Here is a 12,466-nt window from a genome sequence, read left to right as displayed (position 1 = left end):
ATTCTGTAGAATTATTTTGTTAATTTGTTTTAATAGATTTGGGATAAGAACACACTGGAATGCAAAAGGGTTCTTACAGGACATACAGGCTCTGTATTGTGCCTTCAGTATGATGAAAGAGTTATCATTACTGGTTCTTCAGACTCAACTGTCAGGTAAAATTGTATTTTTTTGTTAAAACTTTCTGAGTGTAATTCCAAATTGTATTTTATCTTCCAACCTATTAAGACCTTTCATTTACACAGAAAATCTGAAATTGTATATAGTACAGTCATATTTTATGAACAGCCTGCATTAACCCACATAACAGTTTTGGTTGTGTCACTATCAGAACATAATACTATGATGTACAATAATTAAAATTCCTACAATAAGAAAAAAAGAAAGGGTTGATAGCCCTTACTGAAAGTATATAGGCTATATGTTATCATTGGGCTACCTTGTGACTGCTTGTGGAGCTACGATCATATAATAGATAAGGCTGGTTTGGAAAATACAGCAAGATGCATTGGATATGAAGGTTGTGTTCTGGAGACTTGAGTAATCTTTCATTATCCAAAAAGACATGATATTTAGCTAAACAAATCAATTGGTTTGAAAGTCCAGACAATAATAAACAAACAGATTGATAGGCTATCAGTGCAGGAGAATCGTGAGGAAATCTTATGTTGGCTATTATGTAATCATAACAGTGCTCAAGACAATATATTGATAGTAGATATATCTGAAATAGTGTGTGATATTTAATAGATTTTATATGGACTGGTAAAGCATCAAAAGTAGTTGACGAGCACTATACAAAAGCTCTAACAAATTAAGTAAATAAAAAATAGCCTTTTCCATACACAATTTTCACAGTATGATTTTCAGAAAGCATTAAGATCAGTAGTGGAAATGTTTATGGATGTTCATTATTTATATAATTTTGTAGCAGTAGCAGAAAATTTTGCAGTGGTGGCCTGTTTGTAAATTTTCTATTTGTGAGAAACACTGCAAAGTGATACCTTACCATCAGTGTGCTTATCATATAGATGCAATATACAGTTCCCAGGTAGTAGCCATATATTTATTTAAAAAAAAAAAAAAAAAGTGTGTGATATGGTGGTGCTAGCATTTAGCATTAGAACCCCTGAAGCTTATAATTTTTTTTCGTTGTCTCTGACCTCCTTAAATTTTCCTAATATATGGCATGAATCTCGTAGATCCTTATCACTGCACTGACAGCCTGCTTTTGTTTTGCAAATGTGTGAATTAGTACAACGCACCCTGCTACACACCACTCCCTACATTCAGTCAAATTAAGGCAATCTGCTGCTTCAGTCCTCTCAGTTCAAATATGTGTTGAAGTGTTTATCTGGCGATGCTTTTGTAAGGAATTATATAGGTAATGAAAATACCATGATTTGAAATAAATACATTTCAGGTGTGTTCTGTGTCTACAGCGATTATTGTAAATACAGACTGATAGGGGAAATGCGAGGCAAGAAATGCTGAACATGCGGCTAAAACTGAAAATGTGTTCATATGTTATAGTAATAACAACAGAAAATGTTTTCATACCTGTATATTTCAGTATAAGGTTGATGTGAAGTATAGGATGTGTGAAGACTGAAGCCCAAATATCTAATAAAAACTTTCACAAAAGGTGTAACAAAATAAGTATGCTTTTATTCAAGAATAAAACTGAAGAAAAAGGAATTGCTCAATTGCTGAAGACCATCTATCAATCGGCACAAAGTAAAAGACGTTAGCATACGTGTATGTTTGTGCTTTTCATTTTCAGCCAGTTGCCATAGTGATAATGCTGTTCCATCTCAGATATAACACTGTTCTGTCTCAGATGGTGCAGTGGAAAGGCTACTGCTTAGGAACCTCAAGGTCACTGGTTTGAATTTCTCATCGTCCATGCATTTAGAGCTTTGAGTAGTGAGCTGCTATTATTATTACATAATAAAAACATACATTTGATGTGGGTCTGTAACATAAAAAAATCAACAGATGAATTCTGGATACTTATTAACACATCAAAGAGCTAAACTTATAATCGGATCACTATATTATGATATAATTACTGGAAAGCCAGATTTAAAAAAAGGGGATTTAAGAAGTTTTTTGAAATGTTCCACAAATTTACAGTAATCCCCCCGCCTATCGCGGAAGTTACATTCCAGACCCATCAGCGATAGGTGAAAATCCGCAATATAGAAAGACCATATAAATAAACATTTTGTTTAAGCCTTAAAATACCCATCCCACATGCTTTAAACACAAGTAAACTTATTAAAACACACTTTGTAAACACATACGAGGATATGTGGATATCGGGCTAAGGATATGAGTAACATATCTCTATTATGAAACATTTTAACATAACGCAAGACAAGGCAGTGAGACAGAAGGACAGCTGCTGTACAGGCTTTTAAATGATTAATACGCAGAGCAACAAGCAGAACAAGCATCTTGGAATAAGCAGCACAAAGTCCATTTCTCCTTAGTGTGCATTTAGCTCTGCCCCCTTCACAACACGAAGTGGCAGGAGCATAGCGTGCCTTCGAGGCTTGGGGTTAGGAGTTTGAGTGAAGCGATCGAGACTAGATCATGTCGGACAGACAACACACAAGACTAGACATTACAACCTTGGGAAGCAAAGCCTGTGAGACGGTGACTTTTGCATGTCACGCCCTACTTACAAATAATTTAAAACAAGTTCACTGACATCTAAGCTGGTAGTTATTGGAATGCTTTTTGCAGACAAATTTCAGGTGCTCTCAGCTCTTAAAACAACGACAAGCACAACACTGAGCTTGCCAGCATCAGCTACAGAAAGCCAGCAGATGATCCGAGCACTTCTCCTTAGCGTTCATTTAGCCTTCACACATTACCCCATTCACACACCTCCTCCTCCTTCAGAACGCGCAGAGCGACATGCAGAACAGGGATCTTGGCAGAAGCAGCACAAAGCTAGTAGCTGATCCATCCACTTTTGCTTAGCGTGCGTTCAGCTACCCCCTTTCACAAAGCGAGCAGCAGAGATGCTAAGTGGCAAAAGGACAGCTGCTGTACAGGCTTTGAAATGATTGACGCAAAGCGCGACAAGCACAACACACAGCTGACCAGAAGCAGCAAGACACCAGCTGAACCAGTTGCATCTCTTTAGCGTGTGTTCAGAACCCCCCTTCGCAACACAAACAGCGTTATAAGTGCCGCAAGAAAGAGATTTAACCACACCCGGGGCAGGGAATAAAGGACAAACATTGTTTTTACAAAAATTTTAAAGTAAAAGTGAAAATAATGCATATGTAACAATTCCCATTAAAATAACAATCACTTTAAATTGTTTATCCGGTAAACCAAACCCGGGGGTGGGCGAGTGAAATGAGCAAGGGGCGGAGCCCCCTAGTAATAATAATAGTATTACACTGTGTGCACAATTATTAGGCAAGTGAGTATTTTGACCATATCATCATTTTTAATGCGTATATTCCAACTCCAAGCTGTATTAACTTGAATGCTTATTGGATTTAAGCACGTCAGGTGATGTGTATTTGTGTAATGAGGGAGGGTGTGCCCTAAGGAGATCAACACCCTATATCAAGGTGTGCAGAATTATTAGGCAGCTAGTTTTCCTCAGGCAAAATGGGCCAAAAAGAGATTTAACTGACTCTGAAAAGTCAAAAATTGTAAAAAGTCTTTCAGAGGGATGCAGCACTTTTGGAATTGCAAAGATATTGGTGTGTGATCACAGAACCATCAAACATTTTGTTGCAAATAGTCAACAGGGTCGCAAGAAACGTGTTGAGAACAAAAGACGCAAATTAGCTGCCAAAGATTTGAGAAGAATCAAACGTGAAGCTACCAGGAACCCATTATCCTCCAGTACTTTCATATTCCAGAGCTGCAACCTACCTGGAGTGCCCAGAAGTACAAGGTGTTCAGTGCTCAAAGACATGGCCAAGGTAAGGAGGGCTGAAACCCAACCACCACTGAACAAGAAACATAAGTTGAAACGTCAAAACTGGGCCAAGAAATATCTGAAGACAGATTTTTTTCAAAGGTTTTATGGACCGATGAGATGAGAGTGACTCTTGATGGACCAGATGGATGGACCTGTGGATCAGTAATGGGCACAGAGCTCCATTCCAACGTGGATGTGGGGTACTGGTATGAGCTGGTATTTTTAAAGATGAGCTAGTTGGACCTTTTTGCATTGAAGATGAACTCAAAATCAACTCCCAAACCTACTGCCAGTTTTTCGAAGACACTTTCTTCAAACAGTGATACAGGAAAAAGACCATGATTTTTATGCAGGCCAATGCTCCATCACTTGCATCGAAGTTCTCCACTGCGTGGCCAGCCAGTAAAGGCCTTAAAGATGAAGGAATAATGACATGGCCCCTTCCTCATCTGACCTAAACCCTATCGAGAACTTGTGGGCACTTCTTAAACGCTAGATTTACGGGGGAGAAAAACAATACACCTCTCTGAAGAGTGTCTGGGAGGCTGTAGTCACTGCTCCACAAAAGCTGATCGTCAACAGATCAAGAAACTGACAGACTCCATGAATGGAAAGGCTTATGACTGTTATTGGAAAGAAGGGTGGCAATATTGGTCATTCATTGATTGATTTATTTTTTTTGAAATGTCAAAGATGTTTATTTGTAAATTTTGAGGTGTTTGTTTATTATTCTCGCTATAACAGATGAAAATAAACAAGTGAGATGGGAAAATTTTCATTTTTCCTTTAGTTGCATAATAAATCTGCACACTAATAGTTGCCTAATAATTGTGCGCACATATGTATTCCCCTGATGATGTTCACACTCACATTTCCGTTGTGAAACATTCAGGTTTCAGGTTTATTAACATTTTGGATTGACTGATAGCACTGTGTTTGTTCCATATTAAAATTAATCCTCAAAAATACAACTTGCCTAATAATTCTGCACTCCCTGTAATAAATCCGCGATGTAGCGGGGGTGCGATAGCTGAACCGCGCTATAGCAATGGGATCGCGGTATATTGTATTACAAATTTTAGGTGCTCAAGAACAGAATGCTGCCTCACCAGTTCTTTTATGATTAGATCTAGGAATAACAAGCAGACCAGAATTTGCAGATCTAAGATTGAGATTTCTGAGATGTAGGGAGGGGCAAGATTGTTTAAAGCCTTATATACAAGTAGAAATATTTTAAATATCAATTGTAAAGGACACTGGCAGCCAATGTAAAGAAATTAGTATTGGAGATATATACTCATATTATTTCTTTTGGTTAAAATTCTTGCTGCTATATTCTGGACAAGCTGTTGCTGATTTACATCCTTGGGTAATCCTTTAATTTTTCAGCATCTTTAAATGTTATAAGAGATAGCACCCTTGCAATTTTCTTTAGATTGAAGAAGGCAGTCTTGTTAATATTATTAATGTGCAATCTGAAATTAAGGTCAGAGGCAATAATAACACATGAATTCTTGATCTCTGGTTTGATTTGCAGGGCTAGATGATTCATTCTGTTTTTTACTTGGTTTATTGCTGCCAATAACTAACATCTGTTTTTCCCTTGTTTAGTTTTAAGAAAATTCATATTCATCCATTCTGTTGTAGTAGTATTCAGTGGATTAAAGGGTTTAGAGCTTTTGGGTCATTAGGCGCAGTGGATAAATAGAGTTGTGTGTCATCAGCACACCTATGGTAATTTACATTATATTTAGAAATTATATGGCCTAATGGAAGCATGTAAAGTGAAAACAATAATGATGATAATGATTTAAAGCAGTACCTGAAAGCCCTAACCACTGGCTAAATATCACAAGAATATCATGATCTGTAGTATCGAATTCTGTGCTCAAGTCTAACAGAACATATACATATACATATATATATATATATATATATGTATGTGTGTGTGTGTGTGTATGTGTATATATATATATATATATATAACTATATATATATAGATATAGTTATATATAGATATATAGATATATAGATATATAGATATAGATATAGAGATATAGATATATATATATAGATATAGATATAGTTATATATAGAGTTATATATATATATAGATATATATATATAGTGTTATATATATATATAGATATATAGATATATATATATATATCTATACTAATAAAAGGCAAAGCCCTCACTCACTCACTCACTGACTCATCACTAATTCTCCAACTTCCCGTGTGGGTGGAAGGCTGAAATTTGGCAGGTTGATTCCTTACAGCTTCCTTACAAAAGTTGGACAGGTTTTATATCGAAATTCTACGCGTAATGGTCATAACTGGAAGCAGTTTTCTCCATTTACTGTAATGGAGATGAGCTTCAACGCCGTGGGGCGGAGTTTCGTGTGACATCATCACGCCTCCCACGTAATCACGCAGTACATAGAAAACCAGGAAGACCTCAAAAAAGCGCTCAAGAAAACATGCATTATATAATTGAGAAGGCAGCGAAACAATAAGAAGCGAGTTCTGCTACTTGGAAACAAAGCACGATGTAAACCTACACTTTAAATTAAGTTCATAGACAGGCTGCCGCTTGTAATTTAGTGCCTGCCCATATAAGGCCATCCGTCAGCGGCAATCCAATAGCAAACTGCCACGGGTAAATATTCACGGGTGAAGGACTGTGCTTATGGAGAGGAAGATGAGATGGTCAGGGTGGTGTTTGACACAAACTCAGCGAAACTGCCAGAGAAAGTTTTAAGTGCCAGGACTAAGGTAACATTAAATAAAGCTATGGACATAGCACGATGGCACCAGCACAGCTGGGAACCTTCGATGCAAGTACACCGAGTGGCTCACGTGAACTGATGCAGTGCACAGATAAAAAGCAACAGTTCCAAAGAGCTGAACAAAACCGAATTACACAATTGAAAAGGCAGCAAAAATATGAAGCGCCTGATAAGCATATTCATAAATGCAGCTACTGTGGAAACAAAGCACACGGTGGAAAAGTCAATGTCCCGCTAAAGGAAGACAGCGTAAAAAAAAAACCCGTGCATGCAGTTTGTCACATCACAGATAAAAAGGAAGACGAGCTGTTTATTGATGCAGTAAGGAACTAATCGATGAATGAAACCTCTTATCTTTACAACGATTGACAAACACGGAATGTAACTTGAACACATCGTACAAATACGAGCCTGATTGAAAGAAATAATGATAATCAAATCCTTGATGACAGCAACATTCAATAACACTCACAAAACAATTACTGTATATTGACAATCATGTTACGCTATTTTTAAAATGTTCCCTTTTCTTTTCATAACTTCTACTTCTCCACTGCGATACACGGGTATATATATAAATGTATATCTATAGCCCGATCTACAATACATACTTTAGCATAGACAAGCGGTGGCGCAATTGTAGAGTCTTAAGCCTCTAACGCCGACATTCGAGGTTCGATTCCCGAGAGGGATGTACTGACTATGTATGCGCTACCGATTCATTTTACCTTCCCATCTCCTTGGTTTGGGACGTATGAAAAATATTAGGTTAACGCAGAATCATGTTACGTTATTTTTAAAATTTTCCCTTTCTTAGCACAAGCACAGTTGAGAAGCTTCGATGCATGTACTCCATAACGCGCTAAAAATAACGATTTAATCACACTTTCAATTCCAAGCAAACGGAACTTTTGTCAATGCATGATTTCCTGGTACATCCATTACACTGATGCACACATCACAGCTACAAAAATGTTAGAGTCGGAATAAAGCGTCTTCCTACGACTGATCATTTCGACTACCCGAGCGAAGCCTTGATAAAAGCATGGTTTTGTGCACACTGAAAAGCAAGCAAAATTAGATGCATTACAGAAAGCGGACTTTGTGGCTCTTACTGGGGATCATTGGACTTCCGTGACCGTTAGTAATTCTAAATACATCTAATTACAAAATGTTCAATGATCACACTGTTTTAGCCTAATGTACAAAATAATTTTGGCTAATGTTACTCAGAGTTTAAAGAGTAAGCTGGTCAAATTACCTTTTATGTTTCTGACTTATTTTTTAAGAAGAAAACTGCACTTTATGGTGAAATTTTGGTTATTATTATTTAAAGACAATACTATTCTGAAAATGTACTTAAAGTACTTAAACTACCACTTTATTTTTAAGTCTGCCCAATTTTAACCAGGGATGATATTTTTGTTTCTGTTTTGAATTCAAATGCAGTTTAAAAGCTTTTTTTCAGAAATTAAAACAGCTTCAGTTTACAATATTCATGTCCATGTCTATTATTTGATTCTGTCGCCCACTAAAACCGTTTTAAATAAAAAAAAAAACATTTGCGATTTGGGGCAAATTTACGTGCGATTACATACGATTAATCAAGATTAATTCTTACACAGCCTCTAATTAATTGGATTAATTTTTTAATCGAGTCCCACCTAATATATATATGTAGATATATATATGTAGATTTGTATATATATGTGTATATACAGTATATATGTAGATATGTATATGTTGTATATACAGTATGTATATATGTGTGTGTGTATATATACAGTATATATATATATATATATGTTTATATATGTGTCTGTGTGTGTGTGTGTATATATATATATATATATATATATATATATATATATGCCAACAACACTCATGACAATTACAAAACAATTACATTGTCAATCATGTTACGCTATTATTAAAATGTTTCCTTTTCTTTTACTTCTCCGCTGCCAATCGCAGCTATTTTGCTATATATATATATATATATATATATATATATATATATATAAATAGATAGATATGACAACAACACTCATATCAATGACAAAACAATTACATTAACAATCATCTTACGCTATTTTTAAAATGTTTGCTTTTCTTTTTCATAACTTCTTTAACACACTACTTCTCCACTCATGGCTGGTATTCTGCTAGTATATATATATATATATATATATATAGTTATATATATATATATATAGTTATATATGAATAAAAAAATGGAGAAATCACATGTACATAAGTGTTCACAGCCTTTGCTCAATACTTTGTCGATGCACCTTTGGCAGCAATTACAGCCTCAAGTCTTTTTGAATATGATGCCACAAGCTTGGCACACCTATCCTTGGCCAGTTTCGCCCATTTCTCTTTGTAGCATCGTTCAAGCTCCATCAGGCTGGATGGGAAGAGTCGGTGCACAGCCATTTTAAGATCTCTTCATAGATGTTCAATCGGATTCAAGTCTGGGCTCTGGCTGGGCCACTCAAGAACATTCACAGAGTTGTCCTGAAGTCACTCCTTTGATATCTTGGCTGTGTGCTTAGGGTCGTTGTCCTGCTGAAAGGTGAACCGTCACCCCAGTCTGAGGTCAAGAGCGCTCTGGAGCAGGTTTTCATTCAGGATGTCTCTGTACATTGCTGCAGTCATCTTTCACTTTATCCTGACTAGTCTCCCAGTTCCTGCCGCTGATAAACATCCCCACAGCATGAGGCTGCCACCACCATGCTTCACTGTAGGGATGGTATTGGCCTGGTGGTGAGCGGTGCCTGGTTTCCTCCAAACATGACGCCTAGCATTTACACCAAAAAGTTCAATCTTTGTCTCATCATACCAGAGATTTTTGTTTCTCATGGTCTGAGAGTCCTTCAGGTGCCTTTTGGCAAACTCCAGGCGGGCTGCCATGTGCCTTTTACTAGGGAGTGGCTTCCGTCTGGCCACTCTGCCATACAGGCCTGATTGGTGGATTGCTGCAGAGATGGTTGTCCTTCTGGAAGGTTCTCCTCTCTCCACAGAGGACCTCTGGAGCTCTGACAGAGTGACCATCGGGTTCTTGGTCACTTCCCTGACTAAGGCCCTCGGTTTAGATGGCCGGCCAGCTCTAGGAAGAGTCCTGGTGGTTTCGAACTTCTTCCACTTTCGGATGATGAAGGAGGCCACTGTGCTCATTGGGACCTTCAAAGTAGGAGAAATTTTTCTGTAACCTTCCCCAGATTTGTGCCTCGAGACAATCCTGTCTCGGAGGTCTACAGACAATTCCTTTGACTTCATGCTTGGTTTGTGCTCTGACATGATCTGTTAACTGTGGGACGTTATATAGACTGCTGTGTGCCTTTCCAAATCATGTCCATTCAACTGAATTTACCACAGATGGACTCCAATTAAGCTGCAGAAACATGTCAAGGGTGATCAGGGGAAACATGATGCACCTGAGCTCAATTTTGAGCTTCATGGCAAAGGCTGTGAATACTTATGTACATGTGCTTTCTCAATTTTTTTATTTTTAATAAAGTTTGCAAAAATCTCAAACTTTTTTCACGTTTTTATTATGGGGTGTTTTGTGTAGAATTCTGAGGAAAAAAATGAATTTAATCCATTTTGGAATAAGGCTGTAACATAACAAAATGTGGACAAAGTGATGCGCTGTGAATACTTTCGAGATGCACTGTATTTATATCAAACATTGTCTCTTAGAAAAGAGTAGATCGCTCTTCCCAGGTGCAGTGTTTGTGGCAGAGGGAAATAACTACCCTTAGTAAATAGGAGTTCAAATATCTCGGAATCTTGTTCGTGAGTGAAGAAAACAGGTAATGTGCATCAGGTGCTATAGTGAAATTCAGAAGTCAAGTAGTATTGATTTCTTTGTTGTGATAAAAAGTTTTGGAGCTGCAAAGGGGTAGTTAGCACTTTGTCTGAGAATTGCAAAGAAAGAGTTTTTTCACTGAACAACATGATTTTCTGTATTTAACATTATAGTCAACCTTTTATGTATGTATTATAAATAAATAAATAAATATATATTCTTTGTCAGCATGCTATATCTTTAAATTGCTCTCTTTCAGAGTTTGGGATGTCAACACTGGAGAGATGTTAAACACATTAATTCACCACTGTGAAGCAGTGTTGCATTTGCGGTTTAACAACGGCATGATGGTGACCTGTTCAAAAGATCGCTCCATTGCAGTATGGGACATGGCTTCACCAACAGATATAACACTACGAAGGGTGCTTGTAGGACACCGCGCTGCAGTGAATGTTGTAGACTTTGATGATAAATACATTGTTTCTGCATCTGGTGACAGAACAATAAAGGTAAGGCCAAGCTTTGGGTTTCAAATCTTAATGGGGTCAGTTATGGAGCAATGTAAATACATAGTTAAGGTTTACATAAGAGTTAGTGTAGTTTTTTGTTTTTTTTCCTTTTGAAAATTTACTCGTACTGTCGGCTCTAACCAGTCTGACCATTCTCTTCTGACATCAACAAGGCATTTTCACCCAGACAACTGCTCCTCATTGGATATTTCGGACCATTCTCTGTAAACCCTAGAGATATTTGTGAGAGAACATCCTAGTAGATCAGCATGTCTGGCACCAACAACAATGACATGTTCAGAGTAACTTAAATCACCTTTCTTCTCCATTCTGATGCTCCACTTGAACTTCATCAGGTCTTGGCAATGTCTACATGCCTAAATGTATTGAGTTGCTGCCATGTAATTGGCTGATTAGATATTGCATTAACAAGCAGTTGAACAGGTGTGTTGCATTAGAAGGCTTTTTTTTTTTTAATTAGCCAGGCTGAACCGAACATCTGTTCAGCAGCTAGCAGATATTGAAACTAATGTGTGTTCTTTCACTTTCTTTTTGGTTTCTCCTTTTTGTTGAGCTTCCTTTCCATACACTGCATACACTCTACTCATTTTTTCTGACTGCAACCTGTGCCACACTTTCACCTTGCAGAATGAAATGTCTCACTCTTCATGCTAACACTAAAATTTGAATTAAATGGATTTAATACCTTACTTTGCCTCTTCTAGTAATTTCTCATCTGCAACAGTTGCCAGGGCTCACTGTAGATCACAAACGTCAGCTACGGCCTTATGATATATAAGAACTTAACAAGCAGTGACATGCTGCATTTTATAACGGTTTTATTCTAAAATAACTTAGCCTAATATGTGTAAGCAACCTCCTCTTGTACATGTTTATTCCATTTCTGCATGTAATGCCATATAATTTGGGCAGCTGTCAAAATGCTCTTCAGAATGGTTATCAGTCATTGTCACTGCTCAAAAAAGAGAAATATATTTTTAGTGTGAGAATGTCGCTCCCAAGGATCACTGAGTTCACACCTCAAAAGGGCTTGGCACAACTGCTCGGTCATGAGTTGCGACACCTGAGTTGCTAGGTGACATACCGTGTTTTTCATGTTGATGACCAAACCATGGACTATCAGACTTTCCTATTTATAAGAATACATCTTAACTGTCTTGGAGCTGTATTTGAATGGGATATCAGAGAATCGTCTCTCCAAAGAAGATCGTGCCTTCAGGCTGTTAAATGAATATTTTCTTCACACACAAACAAAAATAAAAAAGGTTATTTGATGGTTCACATTTTAGTGCTGAAGAAGCTATGCATTGTATTTGGTGTCAGATATAACAATTAAAAATTTTGTCTGGATCCACCATATCACATAACCTCTAAAG

General features: G+C 37.2%; 1 protein-coding gene across 1 annotated transcript in view; it reads left to right on the top strand.

Moving 5' to 3' along the window:
• The window catches only part of LOC120514517 (F-box/WD repeat-containing protein 1A), a 140,444-nt gene that overhangs the window by 94,428 nt on the left and 33,550 nt on the right, over positions 1–12,466 (top strand). Inside the window, exons 6-7 of the mRNA XM_039734932.1 lie at positions 37–155; positions 10,820–11,069. Coding sequence (XP_039590866.1) covers positions 37–155; positions 10,820–11,069 — 369 coding nt within the window. The remainder of the gene's footprint in view (positions 1–36; positions 156–10,819; positions 11,070–12,466) is intronic.

Source organism: Polypterus senegalus, chromosome 1 (assembly GCF_016835505.1).
Source record: "Polypterus senegalus isolate Bchr_013 chromosome 1, ASM1683550v1, whole genome shotgun sequence".
Taxonomy (NCBI): Eukaryota; Metazoa; Chordata; class Cladistia; order Polypteriformes; family Polypteridae; genus Polypterus; species Polypterus senegalus.
The sequence above is the reverse complement of the archived record's forward strand: the minus strand, read 5'-3'. Positions and strand labels throughout refer to the sequence as shown.